This window comes from Acinonyx jubatus, chromosome C2 (assembly GCF_027475565.1).
Source record: "Acinonyx jubatus isolate Ajub_Pintada_27869175 chromosome C2, VMU_Ajub_asm_v1.0, whole genome shotgun sequence".
NCBI lineage: Eukaryota > Metazoa > Chordata > Mammalia > Carnivora > Felidae > Acinonyx > Acinonyx jubatus.
This window is the reverse complement of record NC_069384.1, coordinates 66,204,120-66,230,123: the sequence shown is the minus strand read 5'-3', so window position 1 is coordinate 66,230,123 and position 26,004 is coordinate 66,204,120. Positions and strand designations below refer to the sequence as shown.

General features: G+C 40.2%; 1 protein-coding gene across 2 annotated transcripts; it reads right to left on the bottom strand.

The window, feature by feature from the left end:
- Nucleotides 1–276: 276 nt before the first annotated feature.
- FBXO40 (F-box protein 40) lies at nt 277–20,130 on the bottom strand. Of its 2 annotated transcripts, XM_015072757.3 has the most exons (5): nt 19,894–20,130; nt 19,673–19,782; nt 9,205–9,237; nt 6,239–8,158; nt 277–3,573 (listed from the first exon to the last, which is right to left on the bottom strand). In XM_015072757.3, the coding sequence occupies exons 3-5, from the start codon at nt 9,205–9,207 to the stop codon at nt 3,358–3,360; spliced, it is 2,139 nt and encodes a 712-aa protein (XP_014928243.2). In that variant the 5' UTR covers nt 9,208–9,237; nt 19,673–19,782; nt 19,894–20,130; the 3' UTR covers nt 277–3,357. The 2 variants fall into 2 exon arrangements, with proteins under 2 accessions (XP_014928243.2, XP_053076899.1); XM_053220924.1 differs by lacking the exon at nt 19,894–20,130 and having other exon boundaries at nt 19,673–19,798.
- Between the last annotated feature and the right edge of the window lie 5,874 nt (nt 20,131–26,004).

Sequence of the window (26,004 nt, the reverse complement as noted above, 5' to 3'; positions counted from 1 at the left end):
GAGATCCTAGATAAAATCAAAATAAAAGGGATTTGGGGGCAAAGATGAAGAAAGCAGTGGGCCCAAGCAGGAGCTAGGATTAATGACTAAGATCCATAATTGTTCTAGGACTCCATAAAATTGGCGAGCTCCTCATGTGTCGAGAGCACTGCATCCTTCAGGCTTGTTCCTTGGTTCTCCTTCAAGACACACACTTCTTTGTTTCCACAATGACCTCTGTACCAGTGAATCACAGATCTGTCTCTAGACCTAACTTACAATAATCACTCAGTCAGCTTTCCAGAGTGCAAAACAGCTTTTATTGCCACTTCTAGAGACAGTGGGATTTCCAGCACACAGAGGTAAGTCACCACAGATGTACACAATCTCATTCTTCACTTCAGTTTGACTCAATATCACAGATAGATCAGACTTTCACAGTGGTTTTCCTGTTCCATCTTCAAGTTCCACCTTGCTTTTCACTTTTCCCTTCATTATAAGACAGAAACTTCCTTTCTGCTTCAGTTCTGCAGACTTCACCCTCCATGTTTGGCTGGTCTCTACTTCAGATAGATTAACTCATCAAGGTATCTGTTCATAGATACCTCCCTGTCCAGACTCCTACTCCTATTCCTTTTCACTCCCCTCTGCTGCTTCTTCATCTGAAGCAACGTCCATCTGTCTTGCCTCTGTCAGATAATTCTGCTGCTCATCCTACTCAACATACCCTCATCTCATGAATCTAGTCATTTTTCAGTCCAATCCACAGCCTCTCTGAAAGGCTTCCTTTTTGCTTCAGCTGACATCTCACCATAAAATGTGCTTGTTTGTGTAGACTGGTGGATACCTGTAGTACCCTGGATTCCTGCAACATATACAACTAGATATCTTATAAAATGTGTTTGATGATGCTAATCAATTTAATTTTGCTCTGAAGGCAGTAACTGGGAAAATAAAGAGTAACTGTAAGTGTGCAGCCCACAAAGCCGTATGGGCAGGCTCCTGGCTGCTCTCCTGGACCCTGAGGTGCCCAGGTGTGAAGGAAGATCCCTCTGCTCTCCTCCTTTCTCTCCATTTTTCATCTAACAGCAGCCCCTGATTTTTCTCTCCCTTGGTGAATAGCTACACTTTATCTCTTTTTCTAATAAAAGAAGACACCCAGAATGGACTTTAGGAGCTTTCTTTCTCTAGATAGGAGGGGACTGGATTCAAAACACATGGAGCTGAGACCTGGGGAACTCTTCCTTTTTTTCCACTTTGGTGCTCAGCTGTTTCCAGTTACTCATCTTCACTGAATAAAGTCATAGCTCACACTCTCGCTGTATTTTTAGAAAATGGTGCCTTATATACAAATGTGAAATATAAACCAAGCAAAAAGGATTATGAAAAATAGAATTACATTACCAAATAGTACCAAGTGGCACATTATAATGAAAAGATAAGCATGCTTCTACTCTGGGACTTGCTTTAACGCCTTCTGACTCTTCTCACCGGTGTCCTCTACTTCATCTGTACCAGCTCTGAACCATGTTCAGAGAGAGACCCAGGCAATAACAAGTATTCAGATCGACTAAACTCTTTTTGTTGGCTAAATTCTTTGTTCTCTGCTTCCCCATGATACATGTCCTCCTTTTCCTTTTTCTCACTTGTTTGAAGACTGCTGGGAAAATGGCACCAATTAAGGTAAGAGGGAAAGAAACACAAGATAAGTAGCTCAACATGCTGGCTTCTGCTACATCTGGCGAGAGCTGAACTGAAAGGATATATTTCTTTGCACATGACCTAAGGACATAAAGCCACACTGAACAATCAGCTCCATCTGGTTCCCAACTTAAAATCACATCTAAGACTTATCTAGTAAATAAAGAAGAGCTACATAAAATCATAACCATTGTAGATACTTATGTAAGATTTTGCCGTACTAAAAAACTTATCCTAAGTTACTGCCACTGGTATGATATTGCTTATGGCGGTTCTCAACCCAGAGAGATTTTACTCCCAGAGGATATTTAGCAATGTCTGGAGACATTTTTGGTTGTTACAGCTGTGGGGGTGGAGGGCTACTGGTATCTACTGCATAGGGGCCAAGGCTGCTGCTAAATATCTGATAACACACAGGATAGTCCCTTACAACAAAGAATTGTTCAGTTCAAAATGTCAATAGTTCTGAGAAACCCTGCTTTAGGGGATGGCAGTGTCTATTGTGTATTTTTATTTTACTCCCATTTTCATGAGTATTCACTATTTGTTACCAAAGCCCAACAGTATCACCAATTTCTGACAGACTGGAGTCATGAACCACAATAGGGAGGAGCAATTATGTTCTATGGGAACTACTATGTTCAGGTGTGTTCCTTCCTATGATCCCTCACAGGGTACTCGAGTGGTATCTAAGACCTGGTGGGCCACAGGAACTGCAGTGGGCCTTGTCTGGATTCTGCCAATGTGTGGTCTCTCTGGACTACCCTGTGCATTCTGGCATGACACTGAAATTGGTGTTAATGTCTTGAGGTCATCTCAGCTAGCCCAGGATGGTGCTGGGCTATGCCTCTGCTATCCCTAACCCAGACCTAGAATATAATTTTAAGAAGAAAAGAATCTGGACTCAAGTCGTTTTTGACATGTTTAAAAGTAGGCGTGTGGCTTTTGGTGCTAATTTTCTCCATTAATACAATGCCCTTTTGGACTTTTCCTCATTTTGCAAGGCTGTCCTTCTGTATGTTGCTAAGATTTTCCACAAAAAACTCTGTGATCTCATTTCTGCCTCTCATTCTTTGGCCTGTGTTGTCCTCAAGGCTGCTGTACTCGGTCAAGGTCTCCATTTCATTGAGCTATGCTTGGACTTCCTGGGTTTGCAGGAGCGACTAAAAGAAGACCTAGACTTAACCATCAAGACAACCCCAGCTCCAGAACCATCAAACCACGTGCCCTTCACGAGAGGTGGAACACACCTCTGACCCAATCCTGCGTTGCTTGCCCCATAAATTTGAAAGTGCTCATCAATTAAAACATTCTCCACAAAAACACAGGTCTGTACTGGTTATGGAATTTCAGTGCTCTCTCATCTCCTAAGACTTGGGCTCATTTTTTAAATGGCCTCAAGTTACCTATTTTTTCTCCTCAGACTGATTGGTTTTAGGAAAAAAAGGGGGTGGGGAGAAGGAAATAAGTAATCAGTATGGCACTTAATGGCAAGTGTACAAACCATGGCTTAGAAAATTCTTAGATCCTGTGCAACTGCTCAGGTTTAGGACAGTGCATGCTCCATATACCTAGAAAAGCACATATGCAGTTTACAGAAGAAAGTCCTCAAAACCACACTCTGTCCTACTTTCAGTAACTCGGAGGGCAAATCCAAGAATGGTGGCATCTGAATCTTTAGCAAGTGTGTCTTCCTCGTGGTCTGGTTCTAAAGGTGGTGACTAAGGTTTCTCGGGGCTGCTCCTGGAGCTGACACATGCTGGTCAGAAGAACTGGGTCAGTCTTATGCTCTACAATGTTGAAAGGACAGGCCTTCAGGTGTTCAGACATGGAAGCAACTTCATTAAACTCCCAGCTCTTGACTTTGGAGAAAAGGCTGCTGAATTGCCAGATCTGTTAGGAAACATGAAGTTCAAAAGTGAATGCTGGGGCAATAATCTCAGGCTAGCTTTATTTGAAGAGTATAAGAAAATACCTTTCTGTTCTTCATGTTCTTAGCTTCCAGAGAATGTTTAGTGGCTGCTGCAGACATTTGTTAGTTCCTTCTTCAGCATCCAATTCCTAATCCCCCCTTCCAATTGATAATCTTCCCAGCCAGCCATGTAAATGTATGGAAATGACCACAGCAATCTGCATATTGACACCCACCCACCACCCTCCCACCAGCAACAGTGATTAGTTCTAGAATAGACACACGGTTCAAATCAGGACAATTAGTGTCAATGAGACTCTACCCTAGAACTTTTGCTTGAGATATTAAGAAGCAGATTTTCTTTTTCCTTCTGTACTTGAACTGGGAAACTGCTGTCTTAGCTGCTGGCAGCCAAAAGGGACCACCAAGGGATAACTGCGTCTTAGAAAGGAGCCACTAGTGAGGAAGTAGAAATAAGATATAGAAAAAAAGGTCATTTGGGGGCATTTTTGAACTGCTAGATCAAATCTTACCTGAAGCCATTACCTGTGGATTTTTTTAGTTTTGTGGGCCAAAATTCCCTTAATTGTTTATGCCATTTTAAGTTGGTGTTGCTTAAAACTAAAAGTATCCTAACACAGAAACCTCAGGAGAAATCTAGATACCTGGTACACAAACCCCCTTTTGGCCTTTCCACCTAGGATATGGTGCAGAGTTACTAGTTTTAAAATCTAATAGGGGTACCTGGTGGCTCAGTTGGTTGAGCGTCTGACTTTGGCTCAGGTCATGATCTCATGGTTTGTGGGTTCGAGCCCTGTGTTGGACTCTGTCCTGTGCTGACAGCTCAGAGCCTGGAGTCTGCTTCAGATTCTGTGTCTCCCTCTCTCTGCCCTTCCCCTGCCCATGCTCTGTCTCTGTCTCTCTCTCAAAAAAAGAATAAACATTACAAAAATTAAAATCTGGCTATAAGGATAGGCATAACCTGAGACCCTTTCAACCTGACACTTCATCCTCAGTTTCTTATCCTTGTTCCTATGTAAAAAAAAGGTATTTTCTGAGATTTTAGAACTATTTCCCTTTTTTGCTTAAAAAAAGCCATTTTAATATGAGCATCCTTTAGCTCCAACTAAATTCTCTTTCTTCCTTTCTAAAAGGAAATTTGTTTGTCCCAAATAATTTTCAAGAATGGTCAGGAATCATTGAACTGGGGACAAACATGAGCCAAAAATTAATGGAATTTCTACTACGTAAATTAAATTGTTTGCATCCGATTTTATAGAGAAAGATATTAGACAGTTCTAGACTATACAGTTTCTGAGGGCAGGTTCTCAGTCTCATTCATGTTTGTCCCTAACATGTGGATGGGTGGAAGTCAGTGTTTATTAAACACGTGGATGCAGGCCTGGATACATGAAGGAGAGTCTCATGATTATTTTTTAAAGAAGACTGTTCAGGGAATAAATAATAGAAAACATGTAAGATGTTTTAGATGTAATTAATGAAAATAGGTGTAAACAACTCTAACTCCCCAGTGCCAGTTTGTACACCCACATTTTGGGAAAAAATTCAACAGTGAGATTATGGAATTATTGAGCTAAATGGGCATTATTAATTTGTGGTTCATATTACCAACATATTTACCATGGGAAAGGATGCTAAGGAGTTTCACTTCTGTATGGTATAAACTGATAGAAGTTATGATGCAGTTCAGCAAGTGTAATGTGATTGGAAAAAAGAAGTAAGATTTTTCTGAAGAGAAAGATTCTTTGATTTATACAGCAGCTTTTTGAGAAAGTAAATAGGTATTTGAATCAGGAGAGATCAGTGGACCAAATTATTTTAGAATTTCAAAATTCCTTTAACAAAGGCAAAAAGTCTTTTTTAAAAAATGAGTTGATATGGGACTGAGGAGAATTTGTTGGCATACTGTATCAGAGTCCAGGCAAGAAACAGATGGCACACTTAACTTGGTAATTTGAAGAGAATTAAAAAAAAATAATGATATACAAATATATGGGCAGGGTGTAGGAAAGCCACAAGATATAGTGCAGTACCCAGGCAAGTAACAATCTAGAGCATTAATACCCTAGGCATGAAAGGGAAGAAGAAAGGAGGTCATTGTATCCCAGAATGAGTAACTTTGTGGAGAGAGCCACCTGAAACAGTTACCTTCCATGGAGGGACATGGCCAGTGCTAGGTGTCATGGAAGGGAAAAATGCATGCAGGGAGGAAGCCAGAAGAATAGATACATCAACTTAGTCTACCTCCCTCCCATTTCCTACTGATACACTCCCATTTGATTAGCCCAAATGGAAGCTGGCGGGCAAGTCTGCTGGTTGAGGCAGTCTGTAGAGATCAGCCTCCCAGGGAACTGATCACAGGGTTGGAGAATGAATCATGTGAGCAAGCAGAAGATATCCAGGACATATACACAGAGATAAACAGGCACTACCATTTGTATTGTCATTTATATGTCTATAGGTCTGTCTTCCCTACTGGACTGGCCTCCTTGAATTTAGGAATTATGTCTTATTCCCAGTAACCTAGTACATTGCCAGTGCCTGGTACAGTGCTTGGCACATAGAAAGCTCTTCCTAAATAGTTGTTGAATGAATGAATGAATGAATGAATAAGAGTTTACTTGCCTCTCTGTGGACTCTCCAGGAAGTGCCTCCATGAGAATACCTCTTCTTCTTCCACTGTAGGAGGACCATCCCTCTCTCTTGTAACAAAGTAGCACAGATATTTCTCATCAGCACAGATACCTGGGAAAGCTGGGACAGGCTGATGCTGTCCAAGAACCCAGCAATGTACTGCAAAACCTCCAGGGGCAGGCTGGTTAGAGAATTCTGGCTTTTTGCTCCACGGCCTGAGAGATGGTTGTTCTTCTTTCTCTCACCCAGCTCTGAAGCAACCTCTGGCTTGATGGCAAAGGTCTTGAGCTCCTGACTATAAATCACTTTTGCCTTTTGTCCTGGGGGACGGAAATGGTTTTGAATAAAAGTACATCCCAAGTAGGCGAGAGGGCATCGATGCTGGAACCAGCCATTGAGACATGATTGAATGTCTGTGTGGACATTCTTGAAATGTAAGGGAAATTCATCCCTCCTGAAGAATTTGTTGCAAGTGAAAGTGAAGGCAGAGCTGCTTTTGTTATGTCTCCGGGTCACACACTCACTGTGGAGTTCCACATGGAGCCCCCCTGGGTTGTCAGTGGTTAGGAGGTCAGCCAGCACTGTCCCAGAAGAAAACTGTTCTGGCTCAAAATTGTATGTCTGTGTAGCAAAATCCATAAACAGCCCATCAATGCTCCTAGATTCGGAGATGACATGACCTTTAAGTTCTCTTTCTAAAGCACACAGGAGGGTGGTTTTGATGAGATCTGATTTGGGCAGGTCCTCCACAGTGATCCCTAAATCTGAAGTATCTACTGCCTTGTGTTCACTTGGCTTACAACTCAACATGGCATCTCCAATGCGAGCCCGCTTCCCACAGTAGCTCACAGGAACTTTGAAGGTGTAAACAGTCTTTACTTCCTGAGCCTCAAGTTTGCCATAAACAAAGTCTCTCTCCCTGGGTGTACAAGCAGCCATCTGACCAAAGTGAATAAGCATCCTCCCATTGTGCACCAGATACATATTATAGTCCTTTGCATCCACAGCTGTTTTCAGTCTTTCCAGAACACCATCCTGCCAAGGGGCAAGCCCTGTCTTTTCCACGACTGCATTAAAGTCCTGCTGCTTCTGTTTTTCCTGTGGTTCTTTCTCTTTCTCTTGGAGATCATCCTCCCTTACCATGTTATTGTCACTGGAAACCTGTTCTTTTCCAGGGTTGTTCCTGCTATTGTTGTCACAGTTCACTGATGTACTTGTTAAAGCAGAGGCTGCATGCTCTTTGCTGAATATATTTTCCCACTTGTCATACTTGGCCAGGTCCATCCCTTCTTTGGTTTTGGCTAATGCCTCTCGTTCTTCTTGACTCAGCTCTACCATTTCTCCATTAGCTGCTGACAGAGACCCATGTGGTACCAAACTGGCATCCACTCCACCCACTGCTCCTCCCATTTCCTCCCAAGTGGCTTCACCATTCATGGTAGTTTCCTCCCGAGTGGGCTCTCTAGTTTCTGGGAAAAGTTCTACCATTTTTAAAGATCTGAAAAGGACCTTCTGGTCCTGGAGGGCCAGGGCTGTGTCCAAACACTCCTCACTGGGGGTCTCTTTCATGATGTTCTCATGAAGGGTAGTTTCAGAGTCCACGTTTGGCCAGCGATTCCACTCCATGGAGCAGCAGACCACACTGGCAGGGCACACTTGCAAGTGCTTGGCCAGCTTGTGGCGGGGCATGGAAAGGGGGCAGCCATATTCAGAGTTGAGGCATGGAACCTGCTCCAGAGGGCAGAGGAGCTCATGCTCTGCCTCTTTGCACATGTGGAAGGTAGCACCACAGGACAGGTGGCAGTTTATCACCAGACAGGAGACATTAGGCTCCACAGGAATGTGGCAGTGACGGTCGAAGCATTTCTCACAATGCCTGTGCTGCCCACTTAGAGGCTTGCGTGCCCTACCCTGGAGACACCAAAGCAAGAGGAAAGAGAAAACAAATGGGGGAGAGAAGCTCTATGCATGTCTGTGACTGTGAAGCAAAAATCACTCATAATCCCACAACCCCAAAATAACAACTACCAACACTCTCTTCTTCATTTTCCAATAGTTTATTCTATGTATATGGTAGATGTGTTTAGAATAGAAAAAGAAAGGGGCGCCTGGATGGCTCAGTCAATTAAACGTCCAACTTCAGCTCAGGTCACGATCTCCCAGTTCCTGGGTTTGGGCCCGCGTCGGGCTGTGTGCTGACAGCTCAGAGCCTGGAGCTTATTTCGGATTCTGTCTGTCTGTCTGTCTCTCGCTGTCTCTGTCTCTGTCTCTGTCTCTCTGCCCCTCCCTGGCTCTCACTGTCTCTCTCTCAAAAATAAATAAACATTAAAAAAAAAAAAAGAACAGAAAAAGAAAAAGCTGAATGTAATGGACTACAATGTTGATAATTGTTTTTGAGTTGTGGATTATGGGTGATTTATATTATCTTGTTAATACTGTGAATACAATTCTTCATCCTGTATTTACCTTGCTATTATAACATCAGACCAACCTGCTTTATTAATGATTCTTTGCAAACTGTCTTCATCATGGCAGTGTAATATTCCAGAGTGAGTGTGCTGTCATTTATTTAACCAACTACCTACCAAGTGCTGGAGGACAGGGGCCATGTCTAGTTTTATTCACATCTGTATCTCCAGCACTTGGACCATTGTAGGCACTCAATTTGCTGAATGAAGGAATTGTCAACCACTTAGTTTATTGCTGGATGTTTGGGTTTTTCATTTTTAAAGTTTTAGTGAAAGTATTTGCCCACAAATCTTTCTCATCTCTCTGCTTTTCCCTTACTCCATGTCAGTTTCTTCTAGGTTATTCTCTAGCATCTCTGGTTTGGCCAAAAGTCAATAAGTATCATCAAACCATAACAGCAAGTCTGCCAGCTGCTTCAACTACAGGTTAAATGAAGCCAGACCTGGACCCCTGAAAGATGAAAATCCAATAATCACCATACTACTTACCATAGCTTCCTAATTTCTTCTCGCTTTGTAAATCTAGGGGAAAACATGAAAATATGAATATGAATGATTAGTAAGAAAAGTATTTTGGTTATGTATATTAACAGGCACCAAAGAGACTTTGTATACTCTAATTCCTTTAACCACCCTCGAGGTAAATGTCATTGCCCACATTTTACAGTCCAGGAAATGGAAGCTGGAGAAGTTAAATAACTTGTCCAAGATTATACAGCTGCTAAGTGATGGAGTCCCGGGCCATGCTAGCCCACAGTCTTCTCACTGACACACAGCCCTCTGGTGGGGCATCTTACCAGGCATGGGATATGTACCTTTTGGTTCCTGTAACTTTTCTCCTTTGTCTACCAACAGTTGGTCTGACGTTCCACACATCCATGCCTCCCATAACTACCACACACACACATCTGGCCCAAGTTTCCCTCCTAACTTTCTCTCCCAGTAGAGCTTCATGCTCACTAACAGGTCAGCCTGATATTCAGCTTGGCCTGGGGCAGTGTACAAGTGTCTGTGATATATCTACCATCTGTCCTTCAACCTGCTGAATTCAGCTGCTCTGTGGCTAGAGCAGGGGTCAGACCCCAAGGTCCCAGAAGCAGGCTGAATGGGAACTCTGGCAAGCAGAAGAGAAGATGCCCTGCCTTCAGGAGAATGTAGCTCCTTGGCTCTGGTCAATTGGTCCCACATGGGAATATGTTGCCAGATCATCTGATTTTTCCAGAGAAACTGGGAATGCAGATTTTTGTGACTGGTGGTAAAGTATGGTTGTTAGGAGGCTGACTGTGCAAGATTCAACCTGGCACTACAAGTCAGTAGTTGTGAAACTTTGAGAAAGTTACTTAATCTCTTTGTTCATCATTTCCCCCATCTGTAAAAGGGAGAATAATAATAGTACCTATCTCATAGCACTGTTGTGGGGAGTAAATGAGTTAAATACCCAAAACTCTTAAAATAGTACTTGTCTCATAGGACATGATCTATACATGTTTGCTATTATAAAATAAGTGTCTTATTTTTATTTTATTTTTTTACAACTTTTTAGGTAGGCTCCACGCCCAGTGTAGGGCTTGAACTCATGACCCTGATATCAAGAGTTGTGTGCTCTACTGACTGAGCCAGCCAGGTTCCCCTAAAATGAGTACTTTATATTTCATTATATTGCAAAACATCTTGCTGCATAATACATTACGATAAAAATCCTTGGAATTTTAAAGTTGGCAACTAATTTAATCAGAACAAATGCAGCCTCTATTTGGGCCAAGGTAAAACATGTATGCAAACTACATAGGATCTGTAGGTTGCCAGTTTGCAGCACCTGGTCTAGAGAGTTTATAGCACAATGTCAGCACTATGTTAGTCTGGGATGGAGTGGGGTGGGTGGGGTAGGGTGGAGTTAGAACCCAAAAGTCAGAAAATACAGTATTTTAAAATTTTATTTTACTTTAGGATTTGCCAATTCATTGTGGGTGAATTTTCCTATAACTTAAAAAAATTCGAATATTCAGGAAAGGTGAAAGAACATATACAATGAACAGCCAAATATACTCTACCTAGATTTTAAAGGTAACATTTTGCCACTTTGGCTTTCTCTCTCTTCCTCTACACACACACACACACACACACACTTTTTACCAAAGCACTTGAAAATAGGTTGTTGATATCACGACACCTCATCCCTGAGTACTTTAGCACGTATTTCCTAAGACTGAGGAAATTTTCCTTTGTAACTGTAATAACATTATCTCACCTAAGAAAACGAAAAAATATTTTCTAATATCATGTAATATGCTGTCTGTATTCAAATTTACACAATTGTCCCAAAGAATGTCTTCAATACTTTAAAAAAATTTTTTAACTTTGGAACCAGGGTCCCTTTAAGGTCAATTTATTACATTTGGTTGGTAAGTCTTTTTAGCCTCGTTTAATTTGGAAAAGTCCCCTCAAATTTCTTTTCCAGAAGAGACAGTCTTAAATATCAAGGAAATTATATTCAAATTTATTCATATACTCATTTGTTCATTCAGTCCTCCAACAAACATTTGTTGATTACAATGTGCCAGTAAGGGAGCATAAGTGTCACACTGCTTGTTTAGGTAGTTCTTCAACACTATTGCTAAGTAGAATTAGTCACGATGCCTGTTAAATCTATAAGTCTGCACTGTTCACAGCGGCAGCCACCAGCTACATGTGACTATTTAAATTTAAATTAATCAAAATTGAATAAAATTAATAATTCAGGTATTTGGTCACACTAGCTACAATTCAAGTATTCAATGACCACATGTGATTAGTAGCTATTCTATTGGACAACACAAAACAGAACGTTTCTATCTGCATAGAAAGTTCTATTGGACAGCATAGCATAGCATAGTCTGCACCTCAGACTAAAGTGAGGGCTGTGTCTGGAATTCACATCCTTAATACATTACCCGTCTGATTCTTATGCACTAGGACTACTGAGTGTGAAACAGGAATCATGGCAGATAGCTCCTTATCCCTAATATCCTGAATCAGGAGGCAGGTGAGAAGTTGTAAGCAAGACTATCAAGTGGACTCAGGGCCCAGGAGGAGATAAATTAAGGTGTTAAAGGTAGAGGGGGAATTGAGCAGAGTGAAGGGCTGTGAGGGCTGGACTGAGGTGGAGCAGGATAGGATTGGGCAAGAGGACATCTTTTGGATGCAAGAGTCCAGCTACTGGAGCTTTTTAGCATACAACTTAGCATTCAGTTAGGCTCCTGCTATATTCTAGATTGATCACTCCCGTGGGGGGAAAGTTCATCATGGGTTTATTGTGGAAATTTGTAAATATGAGGCTAAAGCATCTGGAATTATTTGGTTGCTCAATAAGGGGCCATTTAACACTGTGACTGGGTATTAACCAGCAGTGGAGGGACAGTGTGGAGGGCTTGGAGCAAGAAACTGCTTCATGGAGGGCGATGAAGCTGCAGGAGCAGGACTGATGGTATGGGATTAGGCAAGATGAGGCAGCCAGTAGGCATCACAAGGGAATCACAGCATTTTGGTTTCTGTCTGGAGATGGGGAAAGAGGAGGAGTCAAAGCTGATGCCAAGATTTCGAACAAGGAAGAGAGAACATTGGATGTAATTCTGAGAAAAATAGAAGTCTGAAGAAGGAATTGTTTGGGGGGGAAAGACAAGCCCAGCAAGTTTAATACAAGTTTTTAAGGTGATAACATATCATGAGGATGGGAAGATGTGGGTAGAATGGAGAGATGTAGATTTGAGAAGTGTTCACTTAGAAATGAGAGAGGAAGCCATAACTGGGGAAAGAAGAGCATAGAATAGGCATCTGAGCCGTGAAGTACAGAGCTAAGTATGACCACTTTCAAGACAGTGGGCAGAAATAAAGCCAGAGAAGAGAGACCAGAGAGCTAAGAGTCGGAACTATGTGGCCCCATGTAAAGGAAATGGTGAGCTATAGCCTCAAATACTGCCTCAAGATTAAGAACAATGACAACAATGTCACTGCTCATGGCAGATCCCCAAAGAGCTCTTGGCAGAGCAAATGTGGCATTTCAGCTGTGCGGTGGGACCCTTGCCACGCAAAATGTGGTGTTTGCTTGGAGCGGAGGGGGAAGCCATTAAACACACATTCCAATATTGGCAGGGCCCGTGGCCTTGTTGGGAGAGTGTGATCATCTGCTTTCTATTCATAAAAGACACAAATAAAGATGCAGTCTGGGTGATTCAGAGTCCCCTACTGGTTTTTAGGTGGGAAAGAAGAGGCAGATCGCAAATGGAATAAGGCTAAGTGAAAGAAGCTACCAGCAGCATGACTGTCTACCTTGGCATTTGCCAGCCTGGTTCTGTCACAAAGTTGAGACCAGCTTCTGGGAAGGGAAAAGCAGGCCTAGCTAGTTCCGTGTGCTCTGTGTGTGTAATGACAACTCAGCCCCAGCAGCAGGGATATGGTTGGCTGGAGGGACAGTGGTGATGAACTCTAAGCCAAATCATTTCTTATCCTTCAGCATTATAAAGTATGGTTTTTGTTGTTGTTGTTTTGTTTTGTTTGGAGCAGTGCTATTGAAACTGGAAACATTTGTGGTGGAGCCCTATTGCTGTCCATGTCTTTGAAGTTACTTGAAAATATCCCTTTAACAGAAAACAAACAAACAAACCATGCATGCAGGAACAAAGATGCTGTTTCCTTTGTTTGTTCTGTTTTTAATGATGCTATTTAAAGATCTTCTGCCAGGCTCTGGAGCTACACCAAATAAGTGACTTTGAGAGAGGACATGTACTGAGCAGAAAGACACAAAAGTGTAGACTATCCTTTGGAGCAGTTTGACAGTGGAGGGGAGAAGAAAGATAAGTATAGCCTAAGGGTGTAAAAAATCATATCTAAACCTTTTGTTGTATATCTAGGGGAAATTGTTCCCACTGAGATAAAGGACAATCCAAAATTCTTGATTGTCTAATTATTGCTAGGTAAGCATTGTGACCAATCATCCTGGTTTGCCTGGGACTTTCTTGGTTTTGGCTCTGAGGAAGCTTGATTTAACTCCCAGGAAGCCTCTTAGTGCCAGACAAACTTGGATACTTGATTGATCATCTTATGTTGTAGCCACTTGGTCTTGCCCCAAATTGTTCAACTTATATATATCATTGGTTATCTTGTGACATAAGATGATTTGTTCTCCTAATCTCTGTTCCAATGCAGTGACTGGATCCTTATTCTCGATGGTGTTTGTCTGACTTTCATAGACTGAGGGATTTTTCTGCATTTTGGATGCCAGGGAGAAAGATAAATGAGATTTTAGTGCCTACCATGTGCCTTAAGTAACACCTCATTTAATCCTCACAACGACTATGTGATGTGGGTCTTACCCTTTATACTTTACAGTGGAACACAAAGAAGCCTAGGTTTGTCCAGCTTCAAACTCTGTAGTCTTTGCTACATCACACTGTGTCCCTCAGAGACCCACAGAGACATGTGGTCTATCTCTGTGATTTGGGATGAAAGCAAGCCCATGACTAGAGCCCATCAGGGGAAGATCCTCCCTTCCTCCAGTTGGGGCACAGAATACATATATAATCTTTCCAGACTGTAGAGGAACTGGAGGTTCATCATTCATAGGAAGCATCTTCATCCCTCTGATGACTTTTTTTTGGTCCTCGTCTGGACCATATTCCACACTGTGCCCCATCTGAACAGAGGAAATATGAAAACTATCCATGTCCCATGGCCTTGCATTTGAGGTAGCATAAATATGAAAGTAAAGTTTTTAGGTTAGAATCTGTAGTATAATATAGATTCTGAGATTTAAACTCAAAAACTTACTAAGTTAAAGAACATACATTATAGAAACTCTTCATGGTGGAAAAAGTTGACAAAATTCAGTGACAAAAACAATGTATTTTTATCCAGGTGCCATTTCCTCCTTCAGTTTCTATGCTTCTATGTTCACCTTTAAATTATTACTTCCTGGGGCACCTGGGTGGTTCAGTCAGTTAAGCATCTGACTCTTGATTTCAGTTCAGGTCATGTTCTCATGGTTGGTGAGTTTGAGCCTTGTGTCAGGCTTTGCCCTTGACAGTGCAGAACCTGCTTGGGATTCTGTCTCCCTTTCTGCCTCTCTCTCTCTCAAAATAAATAAATAAACTTAAATAAATAAATACATTCTCACTTCCTGTCTGAAAAGGCAATACATTCTCTCCTCTTAAAAATGAACTTCAATCAAGTCTATGGTCAAAACACCCTCTGAAACTCTCTCCCCAAATTATGTTTTAATGTTCCCCTAGATAGAGGAGATAGCAGTCAACATGAAATAATTTAGACTTAAATAGTTTAAAAAAAGTCTACACAGGACTAGATTTTACTCGTTGTACTGGATGCAGTTTAAGTGGAATGTGAATAGGTGAAAGGACCAGGTACATGAGTTTAAGTGATAGATATTCTTTAAAAAAAATAGGGGATAAGTTAGAATCTGGTAGGGGAGAAACATTTGATGCAAGTTGTGGTGCTGTGTGGACCACTCACAAAGGAGTAAATTAATAAGAAAAGGCAAGTCAGCTAGAACAGTGCCCCTTAAAGTGACCCACATACTGACCCACAGTGTCAGTATTACCTAGGAATTGGTTAGAAATGTAAACTATTGGGCCCTACCTAATCAGACCTACAGAATCAGAACTGCTGCATCCAGCTGATTCTGTTGTAAGCTCAAGTTTAAGAACCACTGAGCTAGAAGCTGGTTGATTTTGTGCTTTCAGTCACAGAGGAACTACTGCCCAGTTAGGTAGGAAGGCCTTGGGGAGAGATCTGAAAGGGCAGTGGGCAGTTCTGTCCATATCTTCCCATCTCCACCACCACTGCCTGGATCCAAGCACCATCATACTCATCCAGTCTGGTGCAAAAGCCTGTAATCAGTCTCACCCTTCCCATTTGTGCTCTGTAATCTACATTCATCAGCAGAAGAGTGATTTCAATAACTTTTAACACCGGGTCATTATTCCCACTTAAAATCTCCAGTGGATTCCCATCACGAGGAGTAAATTCTGACACCCTTATCCTGGCCCACAAGGCCCTGCATCAGTGTCCCCTGCTGGCCTCCTTTACCTCACCTCTCCCTTGAGCACTTAGTTCTAGCCTTGTCACTTAGTCCAGTGTAGGGACTTTGTGCTGGTTCTTTCCACTAAAATTCTCCCTTCACTCTTTATTTGTGTTATGGGCTCCCCCCTGCTGTTTAGATTTCAGCTGTTATGTTTCCTCCTGTGGAGGCCTTACCTGATACCCTCAAAATAAAGTAAATTCATGAACACTGTCATGTGCTAGCTAAGTAATTTTTCACAAATTAATTTCCCTAAAGCTAACTTATTCATTGATAAAATGGAACTCATAATACCCCATAGGATTATGACAAATAACATAAAGTAGAGAAAGTGTCACTCAATTGTTAGTCCCTCCCCTAGGAGGAAGGTCATTCCCATGGTCACTTCTGCATCCAGGTCTTATGTCTTCCCATTGCATCACTCCTGCCCCTCTTGGCCAGCCTTTCAGTATTCAGTTCTCCCTCAGGCCAATGTAGCTTATGTTCCACTGCCTGCTTAATCATCTTCAAACCCCATTTAAGAAAAAAGTCTTACCTTAGTCCCATAAGAATGTGAGTACCCTTAAACCACCCCCCCCCCCAACTATGGTGCCTTGTATTCACCACATTCATTCCTGAAGCTCTTAAAAATTCAAACAGTATGGCATCCATGCTGGAGGATCTTACAGATGTCACAAAGGCAGATTGAGGCATTTTTGCTTCCTAGGCCCAAGTTTGTCATCTTTATTATTTACCTACATACATTATTCTGTTCATTGAGCAAAAAGGGAAGATGTCAGCTAAAATTGGCTTCTCTCTTCCAATGAGCTGCAGGGTCAGTACCTTCTAAGGGAAGTTGCTATGATGGAGAGCCTGGGGATGAAGGCCGTCAATGGAGCAGAAGTCATCTGGCCAGGAGAATGTGTTTGGGTGGGAAAGGAGATCTGACTGCAATACCAAAGTAGTAGAATACCCTCAAGGAATGTGCACAGCAGTTTCTGAGACACTGAGAGAGTGAGTACAGCCAATGTTCTCCTGGAACTCAATGTTTATTCAATAGGATTGAATTGAATGCAATAAAATAGAACCCTAAAGAAAACAGCTTTTTGAAAGAGCTGTGTGAGAGCAATTTGAGACAGATTTAGGAGGAAAGTTGTAATGATGTCAGATGTCTGCTAATTTGGGGCTTTTTAAAATTTTCTTGATTTTTAAAAAATATTTATTTATTTTTGAGACAGAGAGAAATAGAGCACGAGTGGGGGAGGGGCAGAGAGAGAGGGAGACATAGAATCTGAAGCAGACTCCAGGCTCTGAGCTGTCAGCACAGAGCCCGATGAGGGGCTCGAACCCACAAACCGTGAGATCATGACCTGATCTAAGCCAAAGTCGGGTGCTTAACCAACTGAGCCACCCAGGTGCCCCATGGGTTTTTTTTTTAAAGAAAGAAAAAGAAATGTTTTCAATGTTATGTGAATGTAGCCTTAACTGAACGGAAAAGAATTCTGTGGGCTCAAGTTATAATAGAAACTCTGAATGCTGCCAGAATTGGTTTTCAGGAGGTTGTAGTACTTGTTCTAAATCTTTGCAGTCCTAAATCAGAAATCTGGATCGGGCACATAATCAGAAATACTCTGCTCTGGAGCCTGTGTGTAGGAATCACCTGGGCAATCTTTTTAAAATGTGGATTTGGATCTGGTAGGATTGGGGCGGGGCCCGAGAGTCTTAACCATGTAACAAGCTCCTGATGATGGTCTAAGAACCTCACTTTGAAATGAAAGTGTCTAGTTTAACCTCTTCATTTCGTACAAGAGAAGCTGAGGCCCAGAGAAAAGTGAAGTGTCTTTCCCTTGCTTCTCACCTTGATGTAACAGTGAGAATTCTGTGGAAAGCACAATGCCACACAGAGCTACCTGTGTTGTGGTGGTGGCGAAGAGCATGTGGGCAGCTTACATGGTACCAAGGGCAAAATAGGACAGAGCCTGGAAGAATGAGAAAGAGGTGGTGCCTGACTGTCACTGGCCAACAAGGTCATGAGGAGGCATATAGCAGGTATATTTAAATCACTGACTCAAGCAAAAGAGAATGGGATTAACAGATAATAGCTTTAACATTCTTTACTATAATTTTAAAATTAGTAGGCAAACAGGGTTGATGTCAGGGAGATATTTTTAGGCAAGGGCCCCTTTCAGCACCCCTCACATGATATCAGCAACTATTTTGCCTCCTCATGTGGCTGGCCCTGGCGATAATTATTTATTCCTGAGCTTTATCTTCAGTGGAAGTGACAAGGTCAAAAGTTAAAGATCAGAGATATTCTTCAACTCTTAACCTGTTACCCAATTAATTAGTTACTTTAATTATACATTTTTCACCTGTTCCGCTGCTATGGTGATTTTAATTCTAGGGAAAGAAAGTGTATAAAGTTAAATACTAAAGTAATCCCTTTGTCTCTTGAGATTTTAACACAACCAGTGGCTGATGATAATTCCCATACCTGGGTCCACAATCCTGGGCTTCTGGGCTATGATTCCAGCATTTTCATTATACCCTAGTTAATTCTTATATCTGGTGCTTGTGTTATTAGTATCAGTATTTTTAATTACTGTTTTGTATTGGCCAAGAAAGTGCTAATTAGCCAGATTATCTTGGGGTAGCTGTGAGGTAGCCTGTATGCTTGGTTACTCCTAAACCACCACGCCCCTGTCTTGCCAGCACAGCATCCCACCATTTACCTTGAAGACCTTGGTACTGTGGAAACCCTGACAAAATTAAGGGAAGTTAGTCAGCTCTATACAATACATTGTCCCCAGCAAACAGGGATAATTATAATCTAGATGTCAACAGCACAGTTATGGGATATGTCTGGAGGTTACAGAGGCAGGAAGGAAGGAATCCAGGAGTTAGGGTATCTGGGTAGGTCTCTTTTTACTTGGCATTGGTAGCTTTAGCCTGTACACTGCAAAGTTCAGAGTGTACAGAATCCCTTTTGCTGCATAGGCTACTTCCTAGGATGTCCTTAGCTGAACTTTGAACATTAAAGCAAGTCCCAGAGGGAAACAAAATAAACACTGCACCCTTATCCCTGACAATTTATTTGTGCATGCAATGCTATGCAGTTATTTCAAAAACTAGAAATAATCTACATTTTAAAGCTTTTGATACTTCAAGTATCATTCATCATTTTCCCTTTGGCCCTCTGGATGTGCAAGCTCCAACTTTGTAATAACTTGGGGTTTGTGTGTAAAAGCCTGTATAAATTTGTCAACTTGTAAAATGCTTTCACTTCTATTCCATGGATGCATTTTGGATTCAAGAGATTTAGAGAGGAGAGAACCACACTTAGGGAATATTGTTAAAGAAAAACAGATTTTAAGCTCTATGAACAGAGTTTAAATAGCACATACAGTGAATATAATTGTGCTATATTATTAATTGGTAGTGTGACACAGGGGATGGAATTTAAGGTACATAGAATGGCAGTTAATGTGGCAAATGCTGATTGGTGAAAAGATCATAGCATTTGGACTTTAGAAAATAGAAATAGAAAATAGAAGTAGAAATCCTTCTACTTTTCCCTCACCATCTCCTCCACCCTGACCCAACCCCCCATCACTACTGTATAACTTTAGAGACATCACATAGCCACTTTGGTTGATTGTAGAAGAGAGAACGTAAGCTGTGAGAAAGCAGGTAATTTCTTCCTGCTCTAAGATTTTTGATTTAAAAGAAGAGTTTACATATGGCTGAGTCTCATTCTCAAAGCCCACCCCTTTCTCCACCACATCTAACTAATTTGCTTAACAATCCTCTTGTTCAGAGCAAAAAGGTGGTGCGCAGCCCAGCTTCCATCTCCATGTTCATCACTCCACGTGTCCCCCTGGTGCACCTGCTCGAGTTTGAAGAGCTTACCTTAATGGCACGGGCGGAGTCAGCATCTGCTGCACCTGTGTCCCTTGATTGTGAACAAGCCGATCGCAGGAAGTGGCCGGGGTGCATCAGCTGCAGCAGAGGACAGAGTTCTGTTGAGGAGGCAGGGAAGGGAGAGAAAACTTCAACAGAAATAGTTCAAGTGTTTCGAAGTTAAAAATAAAACTATATCACAAGGGGCAATGTGACCAGGCTCAGCTTACGATTTTTTTCTTTCCCCTGTATTCATCAGCACTTGGTCTCTACTGGAGTAGCATTTAGCAGGGGAAGCCGGAAGGGAAGTGAGCTTTTATATCAATAGGTTTTCTTTCCTTTGAGGAAGGAGGCAAATCTTTTTAAGAAGGATCATTTTCAAGGCCGGAGCAGCCTCTCAGACTCCTGTGCGTGCAGTCGGCAGATCCAGCTGTGCTCACTGTGGCTGGTGGAGCATTCAGGCCAGGCTGCTGCTCTAATTATAACCATGCTTTTCACCTAAACCCATCACTGGCTGAAGCAGCAACTTGTGCAAGTGACATGCGGTCCTGTTTCTGTTTCTCCTATTTCTTGTCATGACAAGTAAGTGGCTGTCCTCTCCTGGCCCTCTTCTTTCCCCCACGGCCGGGAAAGGGAGGGTTTGTAAATCAGAAATCAGGCACAGTGTTAATTAAGTCCAGTGTGAGAGAATCTGAGGTGGTGGGTGCTTTGCTTTTACTTTGTCCAACTTCCTCTTTTTACACAAAGAGACAGAGGTTTAGAAAAGTAAATTGTCCATCCAAGGTCACACAGCTGGCTGGTGGAAAGACTCAGTTCTTCTCACTCTGAGTCTGGGGCTCTTCTTTACTTCCTCTTCAAAGAAACCCTTTTAGCTATCTTTTAAGGAAAGCAAATATATAATCCTGGCTTCACTAATTTACGTATGTGGCCGGATTACTTAACCACTCTCTCCCTCAGTTTCCTCAATTGTGAAATGGGGATGAAAATACTTGGTGTGACTATGTGTTAGTAAGCTTACACATTAATGCATTAATATATGTAGAGCACACAAATGATGCCTAGAACATACCAAGTGTTCACCAATGCTGTTATTTGACTATATGGACCGAAGACAGATACAGAATTCGCCTTTCCCTGGATTTTTCCATGCACATATGTCCACATAGGTAAACTTATTTAGGGGTGAACAACGAGCAGTTGAAAATTATAAAGATTTTACATATTGATCTTGTGTCCTGAAACTTTGCGTAACTTGTTGATTAGTTCTAATAGTTTTCTTATGGATTCCTTAGGATTTTCTATATACAAGATCATGCCATCTGTGAACAGAGATATTTTTACTTCTTCCTTTCTAATTCAGATACCTTTTATTTCCTTTTCTTGCCTGACTGCACTGCCTAAAACTTTAAGCACTGTGCTAAATAAGAGTGATGAATGTGGCCATCCCAAATTTGTTTCCTGTTTTCTTTTTTTAATGTTTATTTATTTTTGAGAAAGAGAGAGAGAGAGAGAGAGAGAGAGAGAGAGTCAGTAGGGAAGGGTCAGAGAGACAGTCCAGGCTCTGAGCTGTCAACCCAGACCCTGACGTGGGGCTCGAACCCACCAACCGTAAGATCATGACCAGAGTCGAAGTCAGATGCCTAACTAACTGAATCATCCAGGTACCCCTCTTGTTTTTGATCTTAGGGGAGAAGCAGTCAGTCTTTTGCCATTATGATGTTACCTGTGGGCATTTTGTAGATGACCTTTATCAAGTAGAAGAAGTTGGAAAGTTTATCCCAATTTGTTGAGTGTCTTTTTCATGAAAGTGTAAGGAATTTTGTCAAATGCTTTTCTGTGTCTATTAAAATGATCATGTGACTTTGTCCTTTATTCTACTAATATGGTATAGTACACAGATTTTTTTTATGTTGAACCAACTTTGCATTCCTAGATGAACCCTATTTGGTCTGGTATATAATACTTTTTATATGTTGCTGGATTTGGTATTCTAGTATTTTGTGGAGGATTTTTGCATCTATATTCATAAGGGATATTACTTTGTAATTTTTTCATGATGTCTTTGTTCCATTCTGGTATCAGAGTAATGTGGTCTTATAGAATGAGTTAGAAAGTGTTCTCTTCTTGTTTTTTGGGGGAGAGTTTGTGAAAGATTGTTGTTAATTCTTTAAATGTTTGGCAGAATTTAGTAGTGAAGCCATGTAGGCCTGGACTTTTCTTTGTGGGAAGTTTTTGATTATTAACTCAATCTCTTTATTTGTTAAAGCTCTATTCATATTTCTATTTCTTGTTTAGTCAAATTTTGTATTTTGTGTCTTCCTAGGAAATTTTCCATTTCATCTAAATTATCTAATTTGTTATGAATAATTGCATAATTTTGTAATTTGTATAGTATTCCTTTACAATGCTTTTTATTTTTGTAAGGTTGGTAGTGGTATAATCTTTCACTTTTGATTCTAGTAATTTGAGTCTTCTTTTTTATTTATTTTCTTTTGGTTTTGGTCAATCTATCTAAAGATTTATCATTTTTTTATCTTTTCAAAGAACTAGATTTTTTTCCCTTTCAATTATTTAAAAAAATCTTTTGGGGCGCCTGGGTGGCTCAGTCGGTTAAGCGTCCAACTTCGGCTCAGGTCATGATCTCGCAGTCTGTGAGTTCAAGCCCCACGTCGGGCTCTGTGCTGACTGCTCAGAGACTGGAGCCGGTTTCAGATTCTGTGTCTCCCTCTCTCTCTGACCCTCCCCCGTTCATGCTCTGTCTCTGTCTCAAAAATAAATAAACGTTAAAAAAAATTTTTTTTGAGGATACTTGACAAACAATATTACATTAATTTTAGATATAAAACATAGTGATTCAACATCTCTGTATGTTACATCTCTATGCTCAAGTGAAGCTACAATTTGTCACTGTACATTGCTATTACAGTACTAGTGACTATATTCCCCATGCTGTCCCTTTTATTCCTGTCATTTAGTTATTCCATAACTGGAATCCTGTGTTTCCCTTCCCTTCTCCCATTTTGCCTGTCTCTTAAGGTTCCTTCCCTCTGGCAGCCATCAATTTATTCTCTATATTTATATGTCTTATTTGCTTTTGGTTTGTTTATTTATTTGTTTTGTTTTTAGATTCCACTGATAAGTGAAATATATGGTATTTGTCTTTTGTGCCAACATGGATGGGTCTAAAGGGTATTATGCTAAATGAAGTAAGTCAGACTGAGAAAGAGCTAGCTTTTGATTTTATTGACTTGCTGTATTGTTTTTCTTTTCTTTATTTGATTTATTTCTGCTCTAGTCTTTATATTCTTCCTTCTGCTTACCTTGGACTTAGTTTGCTTTTCTTTTTCTAGTTTCTGAAGGTATAAATTTATTGGTTTGAGGGTAAATCTATGGAGACAGTAAAGGGATCAGTGGTTGCTAGAGGTTAGGGGAGACAGAGGGATAAATAGATAGAACACAGAGAATTTTTAGGGCAGTGAAATTATCCTATAAGATACTATAATGATGGATACATGTCATTATACATTTGTCAAAATCCATGTAATGTACACCACCGAGAGTAAACCTTAATGTAAACTATGACTTTAGGTGATTGTATGTCAATGTAGGTTCATCAATTGTAACAAATGTACCTACCCCTCCCGATAATGGGGGAGGCTATATATATGAGGGAGTAGGGAGTATATGGTAAATCTCTGTACCTTTTGCTTGATTTTGCTATGAACCTAAAACTGCTCTAAAAAATAAAGACTATTAAAAAAATCAAAAGTAAAAAAAAAAAAAAGGCAAAAAATGTCACAGCCTAAGGGCCAGTGTTTCTCTCCCAGGTCTGCAGTCTTGCTCTGCAAGATCCCTCTGCAGTGATCCAGGATGTGATGGGTAACAAAGACCTGCAAACCTGCTACTGCTAGTGTCTGTTAGTTTCCCCAGTAAATATTGACCTAGTTGTTATTATTATTATTATTATTATCATTATTATTATTATTTACCAGGTTATTAGCATAATTTCTTCCATGATTTATTAATTACTTAGAAATGTACTCTTTATTTCTAAATGGAGAGAGAAGTTGAAGTTTCTTCTAGTCAAATTGCCTTATGACTTAAAAAAAATGCTGCTTATATGTTATTGGTTCATTTAAGTTTAAGATACACTTTGTGGTCTAGTACATGATCATTATGTGCTTGAAAATAATGTGTATTCTCTATCATTTGGATGAAGAAATCTACTTCTTTTAAGTCAAGGTTATTCACTGTGTGGTTAAAAACCTTCTCTATGCATACTGAATTTTAATCTATTTGACTCGGCAATTGTTGAGTATTATATTAAAATGTTCCATTACGATTATGTGTTTAAGTTTCCCCCAGAATTGTGTTAACTTTTCTTTATATGTCTTGGGAATACGTTGTTAAATAGATACAAATGCAGAATTATTATATTTTTCAGGTTAATTGTTCCTTTTGTCCTTGTCTAATATATTTTTACTTTTAACCAAGTGTATTGCCTTAAAGTATAACTTGACAGATATTAATATATTTATTCAAGCTTCCTTCCTATTTAAAAAAAGGTTATTAATTTGAGATACCATTTTTTAAACATAGGATTTTGTAGCTATAAATTTCCTTCTAAGTACTGATTTAACTTCCTCTCATATGTTTTGGCATGTTGTGTTTTTGTTTTCATTTGTCTCTGGGTATTTCCTAATTTTCCTTGTGATTTTGTCTTTATCTATTGGTTATTTAGGAGTGTACTTTTCAATATTCATGTATTTGGGAATTTTGAGAATTTTCTGAATTTTCTTTTGCTATTGATTCTTATTTTCATTCCAATGAGTTTGGAGAACAGAATTTATGACTTAAATCCTCTCAAATTTATTATTTTATGGCCTCAAAAGCCTTTTATCCACAACATCTCCTATATCCTTTATTCGATTCCTAGATCCTTACATATTTTTCATTGAGAGGTATTTATTTTATTATGTTTTGTTTTATTATTGGTTTTGGGGACATGCTATTAATTTTGTAGGTTGATCATGTACTGGAAAACTTGCTGAACGGTAATTCTAAAAGCCTGACAGTTGATTTTGTCAATTTTCCTAGATAATCATCTCATCTTCAAAATCTGTTGTATTTCTTTCTATGCCAGTTCATACGTTTCTTAGTACTTATGGATTCATATATTAAAACTAATGGTGATTGTGATTTCCCCTTAAATTTTGACTGAATATATCTATTAGAAAACCCTAGGCCCTAAATACTGGTAATAAAATATAAGTTTATATACTGCTCCCATTAAAGGTTAATGACCAACCCAGCCCTGCTGCTGACCCTTTAAAAAAAAAAGCCTAAGGTAGGAATATTACTCAGCCATAAAAAAGAATAAAGTCTTGCCATTTGAAACAACGTGTATGGAGCTAGAGAGTATTATGCTAGGTGAAATAAGTCAGAGAAAAACAAATGCCATATAACTTCACTCACATGTGGAATTTAAGAAACAAAACAGACAGGCAAAGGGAAGAGAGAGAGAGAGAGAGAGAGTCAAAGCAAGGAACAGATTCTTAATTATATAGAACAAACTGATGATTACCAGAAGGGAGGTAGGTATGGGGGTGGATTAAATAGGTGATGAGGATTAAGGCGCTTGTTGTGATGAACACAGGATGATGTATGGAGCTGTTAAATTGCTATATTGTACACCTGAAACTAATATGACACTATATGTTAACTAACTGGAATTAAAATAAAAACTTGAAGTATACTCCTCTAGGATTTTTATGGTTTCATGGCTCACATTTATGTCTTTAATCCATTTGAATATATTTTTGTGTATGATGTAAGAAAGTGGTCCAGTTTCATTCTTCTGTGTGTTGCTGTCCCGGTTTCCAGAACCACTTGAAGAGACTCTTTTTCCCATTGGATATTCTTTCCTGCTTTGATGAAGATTAGTTGATCATATAGTTGTGGTTCATTTCTGGGTTTTCTATTCTATGTATCTATTTTTGTGTCAGTACTATACTGTCTTGATCATTACAGCTTTGTAATATTGAAGTCTGGAATTGTGATGCTCCAGCTTGCTTTTCTTTTTCAAGTTTGCTTTGGTTATTTGGGGTCTTCTGTGGTTCCATACTAATTTTAAAATTGTTTGTTCCAGCTCTGTGAAAAATGCAGTTGGTGATATGATAGGGATTGCACTAAATGTGTAGATTGCTTTGGGTAGTATAGACATTTTAACAATAGTTGTTCTTCCAATCCACAAGTATGGAATGTCTTTCCATTTCTTGGTGTCATATTCAACTTCTTTCATCAATGTTTTCAGAACATGGGTCTTTCACCTCTTTGGTTAG